Below are 26,926 nucleotides of genomic sequence, written 5' to 3' on the forward strand. Positions count from 1 at the left end.
CAATGTCCACTTTTTCCCTTTGTATTTCTAAAGAAACTCTAACAGTTTTCCTTTATATTACTGGATAGCTTACCCTCATATTTAATCTGCCTTCTGTTGGTCTTTGTAAGCAGCCCAATCCTCTGGTTTCTCACTGTCCTTTGCTACATTATATGCTTTCTCTCTTGCTTTATACTATCCATGACTTCACTAGTCAGCTATGGTTGCCTCATCCTCTCTGTACCATGCTTCTTTCTCCTTGGGATAAATCTCTGTTGTGTCTCCTGAGTTATCCCAGAAACCCCTGCCATTGCTATTCCACTGTCTTTCCTGCTAGGCTCCTCTCCCAGTCAATTCCACCCAGCTCTTCCGACACTGTAGTTTCATTTATTCAGCTGGAATACTATTACCTCTGATTCTATCTTCTCCATCTCAAATTGCAGAGTAAATGCAATCATATTATAATCACTGGCTCCTCATGGTTCCTTCACCTTAAGCTCCCTTATCAAGACAGCCTCATTGCACAACACTAAATCCAGTGCTGCCTGTTCCCCAGTGGCTCCACTACAAGCTGCTTCAAAAAGCCATCTCTGAGCCATGTCAAAAATTTGTTTTCTTGCAATCCACTACCAACCCGATTTTCACATTTTACCTGCATATTGAAATCCCCCATGATCACTGTAATGTGGCCTTTCCTACATATCTTTGCTAACTCCTGGTGTCTTTCCTATCTATCCGTTTCACCTTCCTCTCCAACCTTTCACCTTCTTCCCCCACCTCAGAGAGACTCGGAAACAGACCCTTCGGTCCAAATTGTCCATGCCGACCAGATATCCCAACCCAATCAAGTCCCACCTGCCATCACCTGGCCCATATCCCTCGAAACCCCTCCTATTCATATACCCATCCAGATACCTTTTAAATGTTGCAATTCTACTAGCCTCCACCACTTCCTCTGGCAGCGCATTCCACACTTGCACCACTCTCTGCGTGAAAACGTTGCCCCGTAGGTCTCTTTTATATCTTTTCCCTCTCACCCTAAACCTATGCTCTATGGACTCCCCCACCCCAGACAAAAGACTTTGTCTATTTATCCTATCCATGCCCCTCATGATTTTATAAACCTCTATAATGTTACCCCTCAGCCTCTGTCGCACCAGGGAAAACATCCCCAGCCTATTTAATCTCTCTCTATAGCTCAAATCCTCCAACCCTGGCAACATCCTTGTAAATTTTTTCTGAACCCTTTCAAGTATCACAACATCTTTCCGATAGGAAGGAGACCAGAATTGCACGCAATATTTCAACAGTGGCCTAACCAATGTTCTGTACAGCCGAAACATGACTTCCCAACTCCTGTACTCAATACTCTGACCAATAAAGGAAAGCATACCAAACGCCGACTTCACTATCCTATCCTGCACTCCAAGGTCTCTTTGTTCAGCAACACTCCCTAGGACCTTACCATTAAGTGTATAAGTCTTGCTCTGATTTGCTTTTACAAAATGCAGCACCTCACATTTATCTAAATTAAACTCCATCAACCACTCCTCAGCCCACTGGCCTATCTGATCAAGATTCCGTTGCAATCCGAGGTAACCTTCTTCACTGTCCACTACACCTCCAATTTTGGTGTCATTTGCAAACTTACTAACTATACCATCCATGGTCAAAGTAAAAAGAGGGTGTCCTTGGAGTAAGCAGGGGTAAAGACAGAGCTGGATAAAGTCCGGGGGAAGCTAGTGATAAATTGCTGCCACCAGGCAAAACCTCTGACCTCCATGGCAGGATTTGGCATCAACATTCAAAAAAAGTGCTAATTAATCAAGAGGTAATGACCATACAATCAGGAGGAAATAAATGCAATGACTATCACCAGAGAAGACAGAGAAATTAATGGTACTAATGGCTGACAAATCTAATGGATTTGACGGGTTGCATCAAACTGTCCAATTTGGCTGCAGGGTAGCAGGACTGTATGCAGGCTTTTGCCTGGGGCTCATCCACTCTCATATGCTTTCTTTTTCCTTCCTTCTTTTTAGTTTCTTTTTCCTTCATTTTCTTTTCATCAGTGGCTGTGTGGCATTGCAACTACCCCCAGTTGGTCAGAGGCAGCAGATGTCCACCTGGTGTTCAGGGCCTGCGGTGGCTCCATCAATCTGAGGCTGCGGCTTCTTCAGGATGGCGGCACTGGAAAGGCAACATCTTGGATGAGGGAAGCTGGAGCAGGACTCTTGGCATGAACGCCACGTAGCCTGGCAGCAGAACCAGGGACTCCTGGTGTCAGTAGGCCCAGAGCATGGACACCTGGCATTGGTGAGGCAGCAACTGTAGCAGCGTGGTAGGCCAAGAGCAGGGACTTCTGGTCATTGGCGAGGCAATAGCAGCAAAACCAGAGACTCCATGCTGCAGGGCGAGTGTGGGTTCAGCATAGGACTTGGCAGTAGCATTGACAAGGTGGGCCCAGATGTGACCTAAAGAGTGGCGACTCCTAAAATGTGGGTTCAGCGCAAACAGTGGTGAAGCGGTAGAGGAGGGGTGGAGGCACAGGTGTTGTGTCACTGGTGAGCCAACTCAGGACTCATGGTAGAGGAGATAAAGATAGACTTTGTTTCAGTTATATCTTTTTACCCTTTCTATTCTTAAACTATTCAAAATGGCACTGGATTATGGCAACAGTGGAAACATTTCACCATATTTTACACTTCTATTCACTGTAAAATGCAAGTGACAATACATTTTGCAAATTCATTCATAGGATATTACCAGAAGCAACTACAGAGAGAAACTGGGCGCCCTTACAAGAATCCCTAGAATTTGGAAAAGCAGGATAGATATTTGGATTTGCAAAGGGCATTTAATAAGGTACTACACATTAGCGTACATAATAAGATGACAGCCCAAGATGTTGGATTTAACATACTAGCATGGTTAGAGATTCGCAAACTAATAGAGGACAAACAGTTGGAATCAGGGGGCTTTTTCAGGCTGACAACCTGTAATTAATGGAGTGGCACAAGAATCAGTGCTGGAGCCACAAGTATTTACAATATTTATTAATGGCCGGATGTTGGAGATGAATGTACTATCTCCAAGTTTGCGAAAGACATGAAAGAAGGTGGGAAGCCAAGTGGTGAGGTTGACACAAAATGTCTTCATAAACAGGTTAAGTGAGTGGGCAAAATCTTGGCAGGTGAAATATAATGAGGGGAAGAACAAAGTTGCTGACTATCATTTAAATGGGAAGGACTGTAGAAAGGTGCAGCACATAAGAACTTGAGTTCTATGTTCTGCTCCTACATGTTAGCATCAGGTTATGTTTGATAATGTTCATGCCAGGTTGTGAAATGTATTACATAAGTACAAGTTGTTGTCTTTGTTCAATGAATCACTTGGGAAAATGAAAATAAAAAGTAATTTCTAGAGCCAGGAAAGCACTCCTTTGGATCTCATGAGCTAAGATGTGCCCAAGATACACTCATGCACACCTTCTATGCTGACATCTGCTCAGGTGACTTGGCAGATCTGCAGCATTTAAATGAAACCTGCTAGTTCTGAACATTTTGCATTTCATCCATCTATCCATCCAAACCTCAGTTTAGATTAAACCCAATCTTCAAGGGTTTCCAAAAGTGGATCCACATTCATCAGCAGAATCATCATTGGCCAGATAGAATATTTTTTACCATCCAAAAAGTTTTTTTTTCCATTTTAAGGAATGAAAAGTAGGCCATTATTTGGTATATCACTACATCACTATATCAAACAATTATGGCACCCAAAGAATACAAAGTCAATTTTGGAATTAAACTCTTAAAATTTCAAAACTGAACAACTTTCTCAGGAGAGCAGTATCCAGTGTTAATCAACGTAAGTAGGCAAAACAACAGAAGGGTTTTGTCAAGCAATAGAATCAAATATACCTGACATAAGCGGCTGTCCAGTCATTCCAATTGGGGGTCCCATTCCGAGATTGTTCATAGCTGTTGTCCAAGCTGTAGGGTCTGATAATGACATTCCAGGTGGGCTGGAGTCTAAAGCTAAGTTTTTGAAATGATCTGTGCAAATGAAGAATATAAATAATGTTATTTCATAACTGTAATTATTCATTAATTACTTAGTTCTTTACCCAAAGAAATTAATAAGGCCTTCTGTGCTTTATTTCAGTGATTATAACAACTTTTGGAAAAATAATACTGCATTTTTAAAATTAAATTTCTATTATCCTGAAGGTCACGTCATATTAGCCACCTATCAATTCTAGCTTAAGTAGCGTTTCTGTACCACTATCCCAGGTGACAGTGAACACAACACAGATTAAAGCCAAAATTTGGGACCTTCCACAACTACATAACATTTCCCTAAGTATTTTCAAGTTTCGCCACCAGTGAAGTAATTCAAACTTTCTTCCAAATTGCTGACAGGAATTAAACTGGCACACAGATTTAAGGTTTCAGCTACCTGCTCCTATCAGATTTTGAAAACTCAGTTAAGTGGTCAAAGTTATATTCTTGCTGTTAACTCATTTTCATATGCATCAATACCAATATTTTATATTACCAATACTTTGAATATTCATTTTTTAAAAATCTACGTTACTCATAAGATGTTTACAGGACAGGAGGTGACCATTCAGTCCATTGTTTGTGGGCTGGCAGATACAGACACATTCTATTTGAGCAACACACTTTCAGCAAAATGAAACATCTATTTAAAGTAAGAAGGTTAAAAACTGCTATGTAAGGAGTCAAGAATTCAGTGCCATATTCTGGCAGAGAGTCTGAGTAAGTTTCAGTAAAGTATATTCAATTTTCTTGCAAACTGGGAAGTGGTGGGAGAGTATGCAGAGGGAGACACAGAGACTTACAGTCAGATGACAGGAAGACAGATAGAAGAAACATAGAAGAAACATGCAAGTTAGATGACAAGATGAAGGAGACAGATGTTAGGTTGATAAAACAAGTCAGAACCAGGCTGATGTAGAAGATTTGGAGAGAAAGTGAAAACTGGAAGAAGAGGGTCAAAGAGAGAATATGAGAAATTAAAACAGGTAACATAACAAGTTGTCCAAAAGTTTTCTACATATATAAAAATAATGAAACTATAGTAAAGGAGGCATTGGGTCAAACAGGGATCAAAAGGAGGACCTTTGGCCGAGGTGTCTTTATGGGGAAGTTGATGCTGCTAGACTCAGTGAATGAGGAGATTGTTCAGATGCTGAATAAGCTAACAAATGATAAAGATAGCTTATTTGAAAGGCTAACATTACTTCACATTGATATGCCACTGCGTCCAAATGATAATTCAGGGAATGCAAAGGATGCAAGGGTACTAGTGGCAGAGACTCTGGCCATAATTCTTCAAAATGCCTTAGGTACAAAGGTGGTGTCAGAGAACTGGAGACTTCCAAACGTAAGGTTACTGTTCAAAACAAAAATGTGAAAGAATAAAGCCAGCAACAACAGGCCAGTCAGTTTAACCTCAGTGGTGGGTAAGTTTTTACTTATGATAACCAGGACACAATTGTAGATATTTCGACAAATTTGGATTAATTAATGAAAGTCAGCTTAGAAGAACATGTTGGAGGTAAATCATGTTTAACTACCTGAATTGAGTTTTTTCAATGAGCTACACTCAGACACTGATGATGGTAATGTGATTGATTTGGTGCTATCGACCTCTAAAGGGTGTTTGATAAAAGTGCCACATAGCATGTTTACCAGCAAAGCAGAAAACCATAGAGTAAAGTAAAAAGTTGGTGAATAACAGAAAACTGTAGTGGCAAATAGTTATTTCTCAGACTGGAGGAAGGTATACACTGATGTTCAAAGATCAGTACAAACCTTGCTGTTTGTCTTGATCTATATCAATGAATTATACCATAAGACCATAAGACATAGGAGTGGAAGTAAGGCCATTCGGCCCATCAAGTCCACTCCGCCATTCAATCATGGCTGATGCGCATTTCAGCTCCACTTTACCAGCGTTCTCCCCGTAGCCCTTAATTCCTCGAGACAACAAGAATCTATCAATCTCGGCCTTGAAGACATTTAGCGTCCCGGCTTCCACTGCACTCCGTGGCAATGAATTCCACAGGCCCACCACTCTCTGGCTGAAGAAATGCCTCCGCATTTCTGTTCTGAAATGACCCCCTCTAATTCTAAGGCTGTGTCCACGGGTCCTAGTCTCCTCGTTTAACTGAAACAATTTCCTAGCATCCACCTTTTCCAAGCCATGTATTATTTTGTACGTCTCTATTAAGTCTCCCCTTAATCTTCTAAACTCCAACGAATACAATCCCAGTATCCTCAGCCATTCCTCATATGTTAGACCTGTCATTCCAGGGATCATCCGTGTGAATCTCCGCTGGACACGTTCCAGTGCCAGTATGTCCTTCCTGAGGTGTGTGGACCAAAACTGGACACAGTACTCCAAATGGGGCCTAACCAGAGCTTTATAAAGTCTTAGTAGATGGTTGTACATGGTACATTTTCAAAATGTGCAGATGAGACAATACATGGAAGTATTGCAATTGAGTGGGAGATAGTGGTAGACTTTAAGGACTCATGACCATCAGCCATATTCTATGTTTTCATCACTGCCCAGAGTAATGATCTATGGAAGGCACTTTTAAAGTTTGGTGTGTCCAAACATCTTTTGTGGCTAATGCAAGAGTTATACAGGAATGCTTCAGGAGTTGTCAAGAATTGATCTCTCGAAAGCAATTTCATTTCTTGAAGGAAGTCAAGTTAAGAGTGTCTTTTGTTTCCTATGCTATTTAATACTGTGGGAGAGAAGAAAACAAGGGTTTTACAGGAAGAGTTACCCGAGAGATATGGCTACAACACTAGAGGTTGCAACATGTGGAGATGACAACATAAAACTGGAATAAAAGAAGAACTAAAGGACATGGCAGGACTGGTCTAAAAGGCACAATGAGTCTTTTAGATGGAATGTAAATGAGGAAGAGATCAACATTATAGTTTTAAATGGTAAAGGAAAAGTCATGGGTGGATGCGCCAAGATAGAGCAGTGGACCAATTCAAGAATCTTGGTTCAATGATAAACACCAAGTTCCATCTAAGAATGAAATCCAGATTAGACAGCTGTAGCAAGAAGAGCAACTATCGATTTGAGCAACTTCTTGAAATCCGAAAGCATCAGCATGAAGCTAACAAAAATTTAAACAGTTATCAAAGTGGAGTGTTGCACTCTATGAATATGAGAGTTGTACTCTGAAGAAAGACGATGAGAAACGATAACAGCTTTTGAAATGTGGGTAAGGGAGAGGGTGCTCAGAATTAGCTGAATGGACAGACATAAATGTGTGACTTAGACCAAACATAGACGTTCAGGAACCAAAAGGTTGCTAAGTACAAATAAAGAAGTTTGACACCATTCAGGGCAAAGCAGCCTGCTTGATTACACCAGTACTCCACCTTTAACATTCACTTACTTCACCACTGCATCAATGTGCACCATCTATAAGATGCATGGCAGAAACTAGCCAAGGCTCCTCTGACATTAGATTACTTCTAATAAAGACACCTTCTAAATCTGCAATTTCCACCACCTAAAATGACAATTTGCAGGGGGATACCATCATCTACAAATTCTTTTCAAACCCCACACAATCTAAATTTAAACTATAAATACCATTCCTTCACTGTTGCTGGTTCAACACCCTGGAAATCCTTTCCAAACAGCACTGTGGGTGGCTCAACATCCCAAGATCCGCACTGATACACAAAGGCAGCTCACTATTATCTCTCCTAAGTAAATAAATGTTAGGCTAGCTAGCAGCACATCTCATTATGAAAGAAAAAAAACTCAGATGGGCTGGCATAAAGATTAAGTCCAAAGGATAGATTGTAGATACAGCAAAAGTCATCATATGAAATAAAAGGATGAGGAAACAGAGTTTTAACTGCAAGAAGTTAAATCACTATGCATTCAGGAGTTTATTTAAGGTGACAAACAAACCTATAAAGACTACAGAAATGCACTTTACAAAGACGTCAAACAGTAAGTTGGACAAATCAAGTATAGTTATGAGAGAAATGTCAGATAGCTTAAAAAAGTATTTTCTAACTGTTGCAATGAAGACAGAAGAGGATCTAATAAAAAATATATGCCACTAGTGCTTCTGAAACCTTATGAGCTTCATAAGCCTGTTTCCTAGAAGGAAAGGTTGATGCTCTGTTGCAGAACAATGTTGATCCCAAGAGGACAAATTAGTCTGAGTGTTCAAATGTTATTGCAAGACTGAAGATCTGGAATTCCAGATATTAGACACGGTGCCAAAGACACATATCAGCAGGAGCAAGTCAGCAGCTCAGACTAATAACTCTAAATGCTTCACAAGACTCTTCCAGTGTTTTGCAGGCCAAACTGACTGACAAACAAACTAAAGAACAAATAGAATGTGACATTGAATGTCCAATTATGTAAACTTGATGCCCGAGTTAAAAAAACCATTGCCAAACACAGCAAATGCAACTAATGGAGAGAGAGGCTTTAAGGCAACAACATAAATCAACATAGTCAGCTGAGAAGATTTTCAAACTGAATCAGTGGTCACACTGTTTCAGCCAGCAGACATTGGTGAAAAAGCCAAACCTCGTGCACTTTGGAAGATGAAAACATTGAAAATAATGCATTTAACTAAATGGAAAAAATGGGATAAGTGACAATAACAAACAGTTGTTAAGACATGAAAACCATTGTTTTTATATTGTGTAATTTAGGTATCTTAGTTCCAAATAGTACAAGCAATTTCTTACATTTGTTGTGAAAAGGAAGATGTTTGGATTGAAATTCAATCATATACAACTATCCTTCTTGGTTTGCAGCATTCTTGTGATCACTACCATAAAGCACAGACACTGCAGGTAGGCATCTTATAAGGTCTGTAGATTACAAACAAGACTGCAGTGCTCAGAAAAGAAGGTTAAGGGTTTTCATATACGTATCCAAAATCATGATAGATCTAGATAGAACAAAAAAGACAGAAAATGGCCCCATTTGAAGGAAATATTGAGAGGTCAAATATTTAAAGTGATGTAAAAAGAATAAATAGAAACAAGAAGAAAAATTATAAAAAAATTATAAGCAAATATGATTAGGATCTACATAGCATGGTTTAAGAAAAGTGGAGGAAGATTCCGTGCATTTGAAAGAGAAATTAGATAAACAAGCATTTGATGAGAAAAAAATGTCAGGCCCAAGTGGAAAGAGCAGGGGAATGCTGTTGCAGAGAACCACATGGACTTGTAGACCAAACAGCTCCCCCAGTCTTTTATATTATGATACTTCAACTGTAAAAACACTCCCTATAACTACAACAAAAGTAAGCACCTAAGTAACCGCCAGTCTCTGAAGTTTCCCTGAAATGTAAGTGACTAGGATGTATTCTGAATTACATCCACCCAATTATAACATCGTTAATACTGCAGCAAGTTGGAATCTCTGTTCAGGGATGAAGCCAAGAGCTCAAATAATTCCTTTTGCGGTGTTGTTAAACAGATTTAAGAAGATTGCTTCTTTCTATTTGACTTTTTAAAATAAATCCACATCCAAACCTCAAACATGCACGATGTAGTGTCAAACATCATTTCTGTCACAATCATTTTAGATAGCAGGCTACCAAAAGACAGGCCCAGTGACCTAGGCTGCTGCCCTCTCTCATGTTCAATTTCCAAATATGCAGCAAACATTATACCATTTATTTTAATTCCAGATCATCTCAATGGGCACCAGAAAAAGGTGCTGAACTGCGAAACTAAGATCATAAAAAATAAGAAAGGACTAAGCCATTTGGCCTCACGAGCTTGCTCTGCCATTGAACAGGATTAGGGTGATCAGAAATTCCTCACATCCACTTTCCTGCCTTTTCTCCATAACACTGCATTCTCCTACTGATCTAGAATCTCAGCCTTGAATATGCACACGAATTCTGCCCCCCACAATTCTCTGTGGCAAGAAGTTCCAAAGACACTCAATCCTCAGGCGAGACAAAATTCCTCCTTATCTTAGCCTTAAATTGGTATCCCTTTATTTTGAGACTATGCCCTTGGGTCCTAGACTCTCCCATGAGGAGAAACATCCTCAGCATTTAATCTTTCAAGTCCCTTAAGATTCTTATGTGTTTCAATGGGATCACCTTCCATTGTTCTAAACGTCAATGCATGGAGTCCCAACCTGCCCAGCCTTTGCTCATCAGACAATCTCATCATATCAGGGATCATCCAAGTGAACCTTCTCTGAACTGCCTCCAGTGAAATCTTTTCTTCGATGAGGGGATCAAAACTGCTCACTGCCAAGGTCAAGTTGTAAAAATCTAACATTATTAGAAACCAACAGTTGGACCATGTATGAATAACAATTTTAAAAAGCTTATTTGTGAAAAAAGTCAAGACCATGAAACTGAGAACTATTTGTCTAAGATTACAAGAACATAATGTACATTGCTCTAAAACATAAGAGACCACTGGATGTAAATGCCTTGTTTCATGAACTATTCCTGGCTGACCAAGAAAAGCATATTCAACCATGGGAGCTGAGTGTGACTATGGAAAGGAGGGGCTAATAGGATAAGAGCCAGGATAAAAGGTCTCCCATTTAGATTCGCTCAGCGGTGAAATAAAAGATAAAATAAGAACAGAGATCAGATATACACAGACAGGATAGTCCAGCCCAAAGACCTGAAGTTACAAGAGGTTGTCATTGTGTGCTTTCCATACTGTCATAATACAGGAAGTATATATAACCAGTGTAAGACTGCACAGCAATGTCTATAATTTATTTGAAAGTTTAATATATTTGTTTTGACTTTCTTGTTAAAATAGTGCCAACACTCAACTTTTCCCTGTTTCCATCCCAACTAGGCATTAAGAGACCCCCTACAAAAATAACCAAAAAAAGTACAATTTTAAGGCTTAGCCTAGCAAAAAATATAGACATAGAAGATAGGAGCAGGAATAGTCCTGCAAAAATGCTATCCCGTATTTCCAATTCTTCTGTCTCCGCCGTATCTGCTCCCAGGAGGACCGGTTCCACCACAGAACACATCAGATGGCCTCCTTCTTTAAAGATAATTTCCCTTCCCACGTGGTTAAAGATGCCGTACAATGCATCTCATCTACATCCCGCACCTCTGCCCTCAAACCCCACCCCTCCAACCGTAACAAGGACAGAACCCCCTGGTCCTCACCTTCCACCCTACCAACCTTCGCATAAACCGCATCATCTGCCAACATTTCCACCACCTCCAAATGGACCCCACATCCATCAAAGTTTCACCTGCACATCCACCAACGTCATTTATTGTATCCATTGCTCCCGATGTGCTCTCCTCTATTGGGGAGACTGGACACTTTCTCGCAGAGCGCTTTCGGGAATATTGCCGGGACACCCGCACCAATCAACCCCACTGCCCTGTGGCTCGACATTTCAACTCCCCTTTCCACTCTGCCAAGGATATGCAGGTCCACTGCCTTTCTCTCACGACACGATGCCTGGAGGAAGAATGCCTCATCTTTCGGCTTGGAACACTTCAACCCCAGGGCATCAATGTGGACTTCACCAGTTTCCTCGTTTCCCCTCCCCCAACCTTACTCCAGTTCCAACCTTCCACTCCCTGCCTTCCGTCCTGATGAAGGGCTTTTTCCCAAAACATTGATTTTCCTGCTCCTCGGATGCTGCCTGACCTGCTGTGCTTTTCCTGCACTCTAATCTAGACTCTGATTTCACCCATCTGCAGTCCTCACTTTTGCCTAGGAGCAGGAGTAGGCCTTCAACTCCTTGAGTTTGCTCTGCCATTCAATACAATCATGGCTGATCATTGAGCTCATTGCTGTAATATGTCCTCATACCCCTACATCACTTCAGCCACTTGAGCTATATTGATCTCCTTCTTGTAAAGACAATGTTTTGGCCTCAATCACTTCCTGTGGTAGTGAATTCCACATGCTCACTATTCTCCGAGTGAAGAAATTTCTCCTCATCTCAGTTCTACATTTTCAACCCATGTCCTTAAACTATGACCCTGGATTTGGACTCACCATCACGAACATCCTTCCTGCATCTAACTTTTATAGCCCTGTTAGATGTTTATAGCTTTCTATGAGACTTCCCCCCCCAACCCCCATTCTAAGCTCCAGTGAATACAATCCTAACAGTCTCATTCTCTTCTCATACATAAGCCCTGCCATCCCTGGAATCAACGTGGCTAACCTTCATTGCACATCTTATGTAGCAAGAGCATCCTTATTTAGTTGGAGACTAAAACTGTACTCATTCCTGGCGTCACCTCACCAATCCTTGCAATAACTGCAGCATGACATCTTGCTCCCGTACGCGAATTCCCTTACTACAAAGGCCAACTCACAGTTTGCCTTCTTTATTGCCTGCTGCACCTCTACATTTCCTGAAAGCAACTGGTGCATGAGAATGCCCAGGTATTGTTGAACATTCCCCTCTCTTAATTTACAGCTAAATAATAACTTATTTTTTCTATTTTTGGTATCAAAGTGAAGAGCCTCACATTTATCCACATTATACTCTATCTACCACTATATCAGAAGACAAGTTGAATAAGTTGATAAATGTCGGTTTATGATGGTCCAATGTCTGACTATTACCATATCATCATCAAACCAAATATCAAAAACAGAAACATTATCTAAAGAATCTTGTTATTTTGTAATTAGGTTTATATGAACATAAGTTTATTTGATTAATTGACAACAATATGCTGGATAAAGTGGTGAATATTCTCAGATATTTGGCAGTTTGGAATTATCTTCTGTATGCTGTTTCTGAATGGTAATCTTGATTGACTTATTTAGTGATGTCATAAGTTACATGATAGGTTTGGGGGACTGGTTAGCTCAGTTGGTTTGGTGGCTGATTTGCGATGCACAGTAATGCCAACTGCATAGGTTCAATTCCCACACTGACAGGTTTTCACCAAAGTCCCACTTTCTCAACCTCTCCCCTCACCTGAGGCATGGAGACCCTCAGGTTAAACCACCACCAGTTGTGTCTCTCTCTAATGACAGAACAGTCCTATAGCCCGGTTAGAAGATGGTGACTTTTGTTTTAAAGAAAGTTCATGTCAGCATATGACAATGGAGTTGGATTAAAAACAAACAAGCATCTGGAAGTACTGTCTCTAATATATATTACAATTTTTAAAGATGGATTCTATTATTTTGTAGGTATTCCAAATATGGAAATTATGACTGTATCACTGTGACACAGAAAATGCTTCTGAAGATTATAACCATTTATCACTCCATAAGAAATGGGGAAGTTAAAGACTACATATCAGTTGTTTCATTGGGTGAGATCTCATTATTTTGCACAATCCCGTTTTTAAATTCAGTTCAGGTACACACTGCTCCCTCTTACAGACCATTTACAGTTGAATTTTATACTTTGCTTGATAAATACCTTCTCCTACTCTTCCTATTTCCTATCTACTTTAGCTCTTGTACAGCTCAGTTAGTTTGACCAGCCTAGCCCAAGCAAAGAGCAATGTGGGCTTGAAGCAATTCTGCCAGTTATACTGTGGAATAGCAAGATCGGAAGAATAATAGCCTGGGACTTCGAATCATGTAATTGAAAATTTAAATTTTAATATGGATGAATCCCACCAAGTTACTGTCCTTTCATAGAGAAGTACATAACGGTGACAAGAGCTAAAGTAGAGGAAAAAAAAGCTTTCTCTTCATATTCACGCACTCCCTAAATGATACCCACAACAGAAGGCTAATAAGCACAAGATAGGCATAAGGCATAAAATTCTCAAACACTACCTTCAGTGAAAGGATGAGAGAGACACATGGTCTGTGCTAGACGAAGGATGTGTGCAGGTAGGAAGGACACGCCGAGGGTTTCATAAGAGAAGGGCAGGGAAAAATGCAGAGATACTTTCCATATCTTGTGTAAACTCTTTGCATGCTTTCATATGATTTTCCCATTCCTGCAACAGTCTATAATATTAGACTATGTAAAAACTTTCTTAGGTTTCCCTGTTTTATGTGTTGGCTACAGTGCGTGAATATGAAGAGAAAGCTTTTTTTTCCTCTACTTTAGCTCTTGTCACCGTTATGTACTTCTCTATGAAAGGACAGTAACTTGGTGGGATTCATCCATATTAAAATTTAAATTTTCAATTACATGATTCGAAGTCCCAGGCTATTATTCTTCCGATCTTGCTATTCCACAGTATAACTGGCAGAATTGCTTCAAGCCCACATTGCTCTTTGCTTGGGCTAGGCTGGTCAAACTAACTGAGCTGTGAGGGTGATAGGAACGTAAGAAAATAGGAAGAGTAGGAGAAGGTCATTTGACCAGTCAAGACTGACCTACTGTTCAATAATATCATGGATGATCTGCTCCAGGCCTCAACTCCCCTTTCATACCAGTTCCTCAAAGGCTTCAAATTCCACAACATTCAAAAACCTACATCCTTTTTAAATAATTTCTAGCTTCTACACCTCTCTGGTGTAAAGAATTTCAAGCCTTGCTTCAATCACTACCTTGCGGAAGACCGATTTTTTTTGCATTCATTTTTAATCAGTGACCCGTTATTCTGTTACTATGTCTCATATTTTGAGATTCCCCATTAGTACAAACATCTACTCAACATCCCAGCAGCATGGTGGCTCAGTGGTTAGCACTGTTGCCTCTCAGCACCAGGGACCAGAGTTTAATTCCAGCCTCAGATGACTATGCGGAGTTTGCACATTCTCCCTGTGTTGGCGTGGGTTTCCTCCAGGTGCTCTGGTTTCCTCCCACAATCCAAAGATGTTCAGGTTAGGTGACTTGGCCATGCTAAACAGTTCAGAGTGTTCAGGGATGTGTAGGTTAAATGCATTAGTCAGAGGTAAACATAGAGTAACAGGATAGGGCAATGGGTCTGGGTTGGTTACTCTTCAGAGAGTCAATGTGGACTTGTGGCGGTTCCCCAAACTGTAAGGATTCTATGAAGTTCTATCCTGTGCGTGCAACCACTCCAAGGGTCTCTGCACGGTGATCAGCATGCTAATATCATGTGCAGCACTGATGTCTGATTCTGGAAGTTACTGTCACATGTGGACCTAAAAAAAACCATGAGCAGGAATACTGGTCAAGTCCCCTCAGAATCTAGTAAGACCACCCACCAATGAGACCCATCACGAATTCTTCTTAATTGCTTAGCTGTTCTTGATAAAATAAACAACTTCATCCGAGAATTAATCAAATGAAGCTCTTTGGAACTGCCTTCAATGCCAGTATATTCTCTCAAATACAGGGAACAAACCATACACAATCCTCCAGGTGTGGCCTCACCAATTTCATGCACTGTTGCAACAAAATGTTCCTATTTCTAAAGCACCAATCCTCTAGCAATGAAGGCTAAGATTCTCTATTTGCCTTCATAGTTACTTGCTGTATCTGCATGCAAACTTTTCATGTTTAATGCACAAAAGCACCCAGATAAATCTGTGCTACACCTGCTTTTTGGAGTCTCTCTCCACTTAAATAATTGTCTGACTTTTTATTCTGCTTACCAAATTGTATGACCTCATACTTCCCTGCATTAAACTCCTTTCCCCATATTTTTGCCCATTCACTCAACCTATGTCCTCTTATAGATTCCTTAAGCCCTCATCACAATATACCTCCTACCTATTTTTGTACTATCAGCAAATTTGGATATGTTACACTCTGCCCTCTCCAAGTCATTAATATAGGTAGTAAATGATTAAGGTCCATGCATGAGCATAGAGGCATTTCACTAGTTACATATATCTAACATGGAAAAGACCCATTAATCCTGACTTTGTCTTTTGTGTTGTAACCAGATCTCAATCCATGTTAACATATAAACCCCCATTACCATGACTTCAATTTTGTGCAATATAGTGGCACCTTATCAAATGCCTTCTGGAAAATATACTACATCTATCAGTTTCCCTTTATGAACTCTGTTGGTTATTTCTTCAAAGAATTGTAGCAAATTTGTCAAACGTGATTTACCTTTCAGAAAACCATTTGACACTGATGCTATTAAGCTTTCCTTAATATTTTTTTTCCTGAATAATGGCCTCTAGCCTTTTCCTTACGACACAGTAATTTCTTCGATTATGTGATAGTTCCATTCCCATACAAGGTTGAAACTTTATTGCTGGAACAGCACAGCAGGTCAGGCAGCATCCAGGGAACAGGAGATTCGATGTTTCGGGCACAGGCCCTTCTTCAGGAAGGCCCTTCCTGAAGAAGGGCCTGTGCCCGAAACGTCGAATCTCCTGTTCCCTGGATGCTGCCTGACCTGCTGTGCTGTTCCAGCAATAAAGTTTCAACTTTGATCTCCAGCATCTGCAGACCTCACTTTCTCCATTCCCATACAACCCCGCTCTATACAAAAGTCGTGCAATACAAATAACACTTAGTGTTGTTGATCGAATCGTGTTATAGCCAACACACGTTTTACAAGTTCGCATTTTAGAAACAGCATTCCCAATTCACCATTGCATTACAGCTAATTTATGTTAACGAAAGACACATTATAGCAGACCTTTATTAGGTTAATTGCCTTGTTGTTTCCTGCTTCCTGTCTGTCTCTCAAACAGGGGCACTACATTAGCAGTTTTCTGAACACTGGAACTCTGTCAGAATCCACTAGGTTCTGTAATATTGTGAGCTATTTCTCGATAATTTCTATAACCACTTCCTTTGAATTCATTGGATGCATGCCAATTGGAACTGGCTACTCAGAATCAGAGTCATAGAGATGTACAGCACGGAAACAGACCCTTCGGTCTAACTCGTCCATGCCGACCAGATATCCTAACCTAATCTAGTCCCATTTTCCAGCATTTAGCCCATATCCCTCAAAACCCTTCCTATTCATATACCCATCCAAATGCTTTTAAATGTTCTAATTGTACCAGCCTCCACCAGTTCCTCTGGCAGCTCATTTCATACACGTACCACCCTCTGCGTGAAAACCTTGCCCCTTAGGTTTCTTTTGTATCTTTCACCTCTCACCCTAAACCTATGCCTTCTAGTTCTGGACTCCCTCAACCCAGGCAAAAAAACCTTGTCTATTTACCCTATTCATACTCCTCATAGTTTTGTAAACCTCAGCCTCCAACATTCCAGGGAAAACAGCCTCAGCCTCTTCAGTCTCTCCCTATAGCTCAAATTCTCCAACCCTGGCAACATCCTTGTAAATCTTTTCTGAACCCCTTTCAAACTTGCACAACATCCTTCTAATAGGAGGGTGACCGGAGTTGCACACAATATTCCAAAAGCGGCACAACCAATCTCCTGCACAGCTGCGACATGACCTCCCAACTCCCACACTCAATGCTCTATCCAAAAAAGGAAAACAAAAGGTTGGACTGAAGGTTCTGTTTCCATGCTGTACAACTCTATGACTCTATACCAAAAGTCCCCCTTCAAAATCCCATCCACCCGCGACTCCACCCTTATGGAAGCATTTGTCTGCCTTTAGTTACAATAGTTTGTCAAATACTTTCTGTCATGATAGATACAGTTACAAGATCTTTCCTCCCATCAGTACCTTACTTATCTGTTATCTTTAAAATGTTTATAATTTCCTTTACTCTGAAGACTCATAGAAAACATTGCTTTTAAAATTATTTGCCATTATCCCTTTGCCTAGTTATAAATTCCTCAGTTGCTTCGTCCAAGGGTACAACATTTACTCTAGTTATTCTTTCTTTATCTATACAGAAGCTCTTGCCATTTGATGTTATATTTCTTGCCAATTCACTATCATAATCAATTTTCTTTGTTTTAGTCATCTGACGTTTCCAAAAAAAATTAACAATCCTCTGGCCAACCATCAGTTTACATCATTTTGTACGCCTTGGTCACTGATTAGATACACTCCTTGACTGCCTCATTAAATACAGGTGCTCAGCCTTTTCATCGGAACCTCCTTTCTAACCCGAATAAATGTTTGATTAGATTAGATTACTTACAGTGTGGAAACAGGCCCTTCGGCCCAACAAATCTACACTGACCCGCCGAAGCGTAACCCACCCATACCGCTACATTTACCCCTTTACCTGACACTATGGGCAATTTAGCATGGCCAATTCACCTGACTTGCACATCTTTGGACTGTGGGAGGAAACCGGAGCCCCCGGAGGAAACCCACGCAGACACGGGGAGAACACAGTCAGTCGCCTGAGTCGGGAATTGAACCCGGGTCTCTGGCGCTGCGAGGCAGCAGTGCTAACCACTGTGCCACCGTGCCGCCCACATTGCTGAGTGTTATGAATTATCTGCTTGAATGGTTGCCACTGACTTCACTCTGATTTTTTTTTTGTTTGTCTATTTTTCCCAGTCTGCTTTAAATAACTCTCTCTTCATACCTCTGAGTTTGTCCTTATTTTTTAAGTTGAGGATGCTAGTTTGAGACCAGAGCTGCTCTCTTTCAAGCTAAATTTAAAATTCTACCATGTTGTAATCACTACCTCCCAGCAGTTTCTTAACTATGAGCTGTCTTATTAATCCTATTACAAATCATTTACCAGATCTAAAATAGCCTATTTCTGGATATGTTATGTATGCATTGCTCTAAGTAATTATGGCTGATGCAATTTACAAAGTTATCTTCCATGTTACAGTTTTCCATCTGGTTTGTTTAGTTCATATGCAGATTAAAATCATCCATGACAGTTACATCCCTCACTATGTCCCAATTAAAACTTTGTCCTACAGTGAAGCAACTCTTTGGGAGCCTACAGATGACTCCCACCTCTGACAACTTTCCTTTGCCATTCTTTATTTCCACCAAATCCGATTCCACATTATGATCTGTTTCACTTGTGTCACTACTCGGCACAGCACAGATGCCTTCCTTTATTAACAAAGCTATTCCACCTTATTTCCCTTTTAGCCTATTTTTCCAAAATGTTGAATAATGAGTCCTGGTTTTGGTTACTTCATTTTCATTTTATTTGTGGGACTTGGGTGTCGCTGGATGGCAGCTTTTATTGCCTGTCCCTAATTACCATTAAGGTGGTAGTTCTGAGCTGCCTCTTGAACTGCTGCAATCCATATGCTGTAAGTAGACCTACAATGTCCACAACTGCAATATCTCCATAACATCTGTCAAGTCACTTTTGATTCACAACTGTGCCATTAATTTATCTATCTTGTTGAAACTGCTATGTGCACTTAGATAAAAGTAGTCAAGTCTTTGACTTTTTGAACATTATTACTTACTTTGGTTCTAATTGGTGTATACTTTCTCCCCATCACTATTGGTCTTTAATTTCTTTTTGATTTATTAAGCTTCCCTTTAATTGAGCCACCCTCCTCTGCCCTCCTTTCTTCATTAACCTCCAGCTTTCTCCAGCATTGGTGGTAGTGCACTGGACTGGAACCCATTCTCCTAAACCATCCTTTAAGCCACACATTTATCTATTTAATCTTATTGACCTTATACCAATTTGCACATGACTTAGACAGTAATCTGGAAATTTGTGGTTATGCTTTTTGAATTCAGCCATAAGATGCTCATAACCTCCGAGCAGATTTTCTTTCCTATTCCTGCCAACAATAATGGTACCCACCTGGACGACAACAACTTGATCGTCCTTCTCTCACTCCAAATTCCTGTCCAACCCAGAAGAGATACCCTGGACCTTGGCACGAAGTAGGCAACGCAGCCTTCAGGACTCTTTATCCTTGCTTCAGAGAGCAGTATCTATTCCCTTAAGTTCAGAGAAATGCTGTACAGCCTTGCTGCTTAAATTTGACTGATACATTTCTCCCCATCCTAATTAATACTGGATATAAAGTTTTACAAGTCCTTTTGATCTTTTGGCAGCTCAAATTTTGAAAACTTTTTTTTTGCTAATGTCAAATTTAGTGACTCAAAACCTTAAATACTAACTATTTTGAACATTGCATTTGGATCTTGCCTCACTTAAGTACAACACCACAGGTCATCAACTTGATGTGTATACAGATGTCACAGTTGAACGAAAAGTCAATGGAGAGCTGCAGACCAGGAAAGCCACACACCACACTGACTAGATACTCAACAGCAGGAGCAACCATCCCAACACCTACAAACGGAGCTGCACCACGGCATTATTTAAACAGGTCACAACACACTGCAGCACTCCACAACAATAAGAAGCTGAGGAAAAACACCTATACAATGTATTCAGGAACAAATAGTTACCTGATAAGCGCAAGCTGCCAATTCCTGCACAACAGACTTAAACGGTAAGACACAACACACCTAGATTCTAGCCACCCGACCATACATCAAAGACATTTCAGAGATGATGATCAGACTACTCTGGCCCCTCGGCATCATGGTAGGTTTGTGGTCCGCCACCACACTGCAACAGCTCCGGATGAATTTAAAGGACCCAGTACCAACAGCCAGCAGAAGGAATGTCATGTACAAAATACCCTGCAAGAACACTCAGCAAACATTTATTCGGGTTAGAATGGAGGATCCGATGAGAAGGATGAACATTTGTGTTTAAGGAGGCAGTCAAGGAGCGTATCCAATCAGTGACCAAGGCGTACAAAATGATGAAAACCGATGGTTGGCCAGAGGATTGAAAATATTTTTGGAAACGTCAGATGACTAAAACAAAGAAAATTGATTATGATCGTGAACTGGCAAGAAATATAACATCAAATTGAAAGAGCTTCTGTATAGAAAAAGAAAGAATAGCTAAAGTAAATGTTGTACCTTTGGACGGAGCAACTGAGGAATTTATAACTAGGCAAAGGGATAATGGCAAATAATTTTAAAAGCAATGTTTTCTATGAGTCTTCAGAGTAAAGGAAATTATACACACTTTAAAGATAACAGATAAGTAAGGTACTAATGGAAGGAAAGATCTTGTAACTATATCTATGATGACAGAAAGTATTTGACAAACTATTGTAACTAAAGGCAGACAAGTGCTTCCATAAAGGTGGAGTTGCGGGAGGATGGGATTTTGGAGGGGGACTTTTGGTATGTTTTCCTTTTTTGGAAACAGCGTAAACTGTGGAAGTTGGGAGGTCACGTTGCATCTGTGCAGCGGATTGGTTAGGCTGCCTTGGAATATTGTGTGCAATTCTGTGCAAAACTTTCACAACATCCTTCTGAAAGGGTTCAGAAACGATTTACAAGGATGTTGCCAGGTATGGAGGATTTGGGCTTGAGGGAGAGGCTGAAAGAGGCTGGGGCTGTTTTCCCTGGAGTGTTGAAAGCTGAGGTTTATAAAATTATGAGGAGAACGAATAGGGTAAATAGGCAAGGTTTTTTTGCCTGGGTTGAGGGAGTCCAGAAATAGAGGGCATAGATTTAGGATGTGAGGGGAAAGATATAAAAGAGACCTAAGGGGCAAACTTTTCACGCAGGGGGTGGTACGTGTATGAAATGAGCAACCAGAGGAACTGGTGGAGGCTGGTACAATTAGAACATTTAAAAGACATTTGGATGGGTATATGAATAGGAAGGGTTTTGAGGGATATGGGCTAAGTGCAGGGAAATGGGACTAGATTAGGTTAGGATAGCTGGTCGGCATGGATGAGTTAGACCGAAGGGTCTGTTTCCGTGCGGTGGTACGTGTATGAAATGAGCTGCCAGAGGAACTGGTGGAGGCTGGTACAATTAGAACATTTAAAAGACATTTGGATGGGTATATGAATAGGAAGGGTTTTGAGGGATATGGACTAAGTGCAGGGAAATGGGACTAGATTAGGTTAGGATAGCTGGTCGGTATGGATGAGTTAGACCGAAGGGTCTGTTTCCGTGCTATACATCTCTATGACTATGACTGCAACAAACATTACATTGGTCAGACAGACCAACTAGCCATCAGGATACATGAGACCAACTAACCACTAAATGATATGACCAACTATCACTGGTATCCAAACACACAGATGAAGAGGGACATCAGTTCGACTGGGACAGGCCAGATAAAGACATGCATGGGCATTCTTAGAGGCCTGGCATTGAAACCCGAACTCCATTAACAAACATATCGATTTGGACCCAATTTACAAACTTCTCAGAAACAGAATCAGAAATGATATCACCTACCACAACAAACCAAGACACAAATGACAACTGGGACAGAACATCAGCACTTCACCGTAGGCTCACTGATGATGTTACCTAGCATGGTGACGAAACGTCTGAGAACAAGTCTACCAGCTCAGCGAGCTAACTTATAACCTGATCCACAACCTAAGCTACAAATCTTCTCCAAAATCTCAAAGATATGTATTATAATTTGCAACAATTATAATACTTAGGTTTTCAGTTTGAGTAAGGTATTTTTACTCTTATGTGCTCAATTATCATTTATACTAAAGTATGATAGAAATTGAACATTCAGATGGTTAATTATAGCTGAAATCAATTTCAGATGTCATCCATTTTTAAACCATATACAAAAGTTTATACAATCACATGCATGCTTTCTTAATTATATTCTTATAAATTGCTGTGATTGTTTAACTTAATGAGAAGAGATTAAGAAAATTATAAAATTGTATATTCTCTTATTAGCTGCTTTTGAATAGCATGTTAAAGCAAAGCTGTGCCAGCCAATTCAGATACTGTTCCAAGTATGGGAGATCTTTTGATGTCCTGGCCAGCATTACTATCTCAACCAAAAGAAAAACAGATTATGTGGGCATTGGGCCACTATTTCAGGCATCTTGCTGCACAAATTACCTGCTGCACTTGGCTATTAAACAATGACTTCAGCTTGAAAGTAATCCTTTGGTTGTAAAGTAAATTTGCAAATTATGAGAATGTATTCTGGTATATAAGTGAACTTTTTTTTCTTCCAGCTTATAGAATCTTTGTCATAGTTTTAATGCAATAATAGTACATCACGACAATTTGATGGTCTGTACATTTTCTGTAGTACTTCAGATTAAGCTGGAACTGAGAGCATTTCTGCTGTTACCTGCAGATGTATTATTCCATCTCCTTTTCTTGATTGGTTCATTAGAGGGGACGATAGAACATTCTGTCACCAGTGGTTCATTTGAATCATTAAACTGCAGTGGTTCATCATTGTTTGCAGGATCGAAGGACAGCTGGTTATATCCTTTGGAAGCCAAAGAATAAAGATAGAATATTAGTCTCTGTAGACAAAGAGATATCTGTTGACTAATGATCAAACATGTATAACTGAGCTACATCATTCAGCTATTGGATGTTATCCTCAAGCTAAATGATTGAAAACATATTTATTTTTCATAACAAAGAAAACAGCATACAGAGAATTTTATAGGAAACCTTTATTTTCTCTTAAAATTCTAAGATCTAACAGACCTGTTGAAATTTTGAGACTTCACAAATACTTCAATGTTCTCAATTCATCGCTACTCTTAAAATCCAAGAAAACGTCCACAGTTGCAAGAATCATGTTTATTTACAACTTCATGTGGCATTGCTAACTTGTTACAACTAAAATACAAGGAGGTTCCCCAATATGTTATTATTCAGATGGGAAACTGTTAAGGTCCTGGCTGAGGTGGGATAAATTGGTTACTCCTTTTTCATGATCTACACCTTTGCTTGGTTGCAACAAGGTTAGTTTAAAAACTTTCCTTGTGGACACCTATCTCCCCGAATGCATGTTTTTAAAATGAGCCAATTTAAGCTGAAAGAAACACAGAATACTGGAAAAACTTGGTTGTTTTGGTAGCAACTATGGAGGGTGAAAGAGAGTTAATGTTTCAAGTCAGTTATGACTCTTCCTCAAAACTGAAAGGTATTGGATGATTTTGGGCAGAGGTAGAGGAACGTCAAGGGAGCAGATGGTGGAGAGGGCCAGTGGAAAAGGTAAAAGGGTTGCTATTGGTGGCGACAGGGGAAAAGAGATATGAAATAGTTGTGAATTTAGGCATGAAAAAAAGAGAGAGAATAGGTCAATTTTAACTTCGCTTTCTTGATATGTACCTTTATTAGCCAAGGCACAGAGTTTAAGAACAGAGAAGTTACGTCAGAATTGTATATAATGTCAGTTAAGCCTTAATTAGAATATTGTCTGCAGTTCAGGAAACCACATTATAGAAGGGATGTGATTGCACTGGAGAGGATGCAGAGAAGATTTACCACTCTAATAGAAATTCTTCAATGTCACTTCCAAATCTCTTCAAACGAGGTGGTAAGGGCTATAGACACATGGAATATCAGTTCCCCCAAGCCCACTAGCAGCAGTAATTTAAGATGGCTCATCACTAACATACAAGGACAATTACAGATGGATGATAACTGAGTCTTACCAGCAAACTTATGAATGCGTTTTTAAAAAGTCCTTAAAGTGCTCTCCTCTGATGCACATTTAACAGAATTAGTATTAGTACAGATAGTAAAAGAGGAAACAGACTATAAACTAAGGTGATTAATACTTCTCTGAAGACCTTTTGTTTTAAATTATCATTGAACCATAGTGAAAAACAGTAAAATAAATCTATAGATCATAAGTTTTACAGCAAGTAAAAGCAGCATGTCTTCTGACATTTCCCTTTTATCTCAAACAAAATATTGTTGAATTAACTGCTTATTCCAGTGATGGCTTAAGTGTCTGCAGGCATTAGAGAAAAACAAAAACATTTCTTTATGCAAACTATTTCCAATCACTGGACCTCAATTCATCAAGCTTCTTCAATGCATTAGCAATGAGATCCAACAGAATTTTATTCCCTGGAAATATCATTTCTCTCATTTATGTTATTACAATCATGTAAACATAAACACATTTCAGTTACATCAATAACAACTTCCATATTTTACTCACTTTTTACTGCTGCTAATGACATCAACTAATATTTGTAGAAAAATTGGTAAAGTCTGAAAGACATCTTAACACTGACTGAATAAGAGTCCCTCTTTCAATAAGGACTATTCTCATTCAGCGACACTCCAACAAATATACTCAAGTCAAAACTTCCAAGATTGGAACAGAGCACAAGCAAGGGAACCAGAAAATAGGTCAGATCAAGTCTGTAATCAAATTTTGCAATTTTCAGAAGTCATGGGTCGATTTTCAGCTCATTCAAATATTTGCTCCTCCAACCAATCTCAAGGGTTGTAACTGGAGCGCCTCCACGCCACCATGAGGGATCAGTTTTTAAAAAGCAATAGCAGAACTGACTTCAGTTTAATGTTGAACCTTGCTGAAGCAACATGAAAGTCTCCACAACTTGCCAGAAATAATGTATTCTATCTCAGTGAAGATCGATTGCTTTGTGAACAAAATAATGAATCCCATTGCTTCTGTTCATACGGACAAAATTCGCAGGGATGACTAAGTGGAGCAACAGGGCAAATTTGATCTTTGGGCAAGAGGATCTGTGAAAGATCTGCAAATTTATCTTTGTCAGTGCCAGCTGCCAACTCAAATATCTAATGACTCAATTGTTGCAATTTGGAATAGGGTTAGAATAGCTTTTGACTTGATTGGCTAAGGATTCTGTTCCAACTCACATTCAAACTTTCAGCTTCACATTCCCAATCTACACACAATGGAAGATGGGGGATGAACATTGTTCAAATTAAAGGCACGAAACTACAAAATTTAGTCTGTCAACTTCAAGAGAAACATCAATGTTGAGGGGAATTGTTCATTATTTAAAATACTTCTAACTTTAATTCATAAGATTTTAGAAGAAACAGATCCTTACTTGGATTACTGAATCATTTGGACCAGTTCTGGCCTTTTCAATCTAACTCTTGATCCGCTTGTTAGCGGATTCATAAAATCTTGCCCATATGAGGTAACTATATCTAGTTTTTCGTCCTCTTTTGCCTGTGGACATTGGCTTTCTACTTATTTTCTAACCAAAACTGTACACGTGTATCAGTGTTCAACCATTCAAACACTGAAATAGTTGCACGAAACAGCAGCACTGCTTAACCATGTTCAAAACAATTCCTGTATCTACTAAATTACATGGAACATAATTTATTTTTAAATCTATGAATATTGACATCAAACAATGGCTTTCGAGAAGCATGCGTGCTAAATGGCACAAAGATGTACATAACCATTTGGTATTGGTACCTACGAAGAGTATTTAAAAAAGAAACCTAATCTGAAACGTTTTTTGGTAGTCCTTCAGGGAATGGGACATAAATACAGTTATAGTGTATATTTTATTATTATTAAACACTATTAAACTTAACATTAGTGGGTGCACTCTACAAAACCTGTGGCTTAATATTAAAACATAATGCTTTAACTTTACATCTGATTGAGTCACTTCTTCATTGAGCAAAGGGTCCAAGAGGCATGATTATGCTCAAACAAAGGTGCCTGCATTCAAATAGATTGACCTCAAAATGTACATGACATAAAATCTTTTTAAAAGGAACCCTCCTAAAGCTACAGTAATTTAATAAGTGGTACTCATGGCTTAGCACATTGCCTTTGAAATTTTAGATCCATTTGTTAAGTCCAATTCAGACCAAGAAGATAAAGATGAAGACTCACCATCAAGATCTTTGTTTTAGATAAGGTTGATGAGACAACCTGTTTTGTAGTGTTTTGGATCCATATCATAATGATGCTTTCAATTTAAAAATTAACTGTCGACATTATTTGGTATGTTGCCTCCCAGGTGCAAGGGTATGTGATGTCGCTGATTGTGTTTTCCGGGTCCTTAAGGGGGAGGGGGTGCAGCCCGAAGTCGTGGTCCACATTAGCACCAACGACATAGGTAGGAAGAGGGCTGAGGATGTTAGGCAGGCTTTCAGGGAACTAGGTTGGAAGCTCAGAGTTAGAACAAACAGAGTTGTTGTCTCTGGTTTGTTACCCGTGCCACATAATAGAGAGACGAGGAATAGGGAAAGAGAACAGTTAAATGCGTGGCTACAGGGATGCAGGAGGGAGGGATTCCGGTATCTGGATAACTGGGTTCTTTCTGGGGAAGG

At 39.8% G+C, this 26,926-nt stretch overlaps 1 protein-coding gene across 5 annotated transcripts in view; it reads right to left on the reverse strand.

The window, feature by feature from the left end:
* Positions 1–26,926, reverse strand: part of enox2 (ecto-NOX disulfide-thiol exchanger 2) — a 213,247-nt gene that overhangs the window by 76,339 nt on the left and 109,982 nt on the right. For all 5 annotated transcript variants that reach the window (XM_043704632.1, XM_043704634.1, XM_043704631.1 and 2 more), the window contains 2 exons: positions 22,950–23,093; positions 3,903–4,037 (listed from right to left, as the gene is read on the reverse strand). In XM_043704632.1, the coding sequence (XP_043560567.1) occupies positions 3,903–4,037; positions 22,950–23,093 (279 nt within the window). The remainder of the gene's footprint in view (positions 1–3,902; positions 4,038–22,949; positions 23,094–26,926) is intronic.

Source organism: Chiloscyllium plagiosum, chromosome 15, assembly GCF_004010195.1.
Source record: "Chiloscyllium plagiosum isolate BGI_BamShark_2017 chromosome 15, ASM401019v2, whole genome shotgun sequence".
NCBI lineage: Eukaryota > Metazoa > Chordata > Chondrichthyes > Orectolobiformes > Hemiscylliidae > Chiloscyllium > Chiloscyllium plagiosum.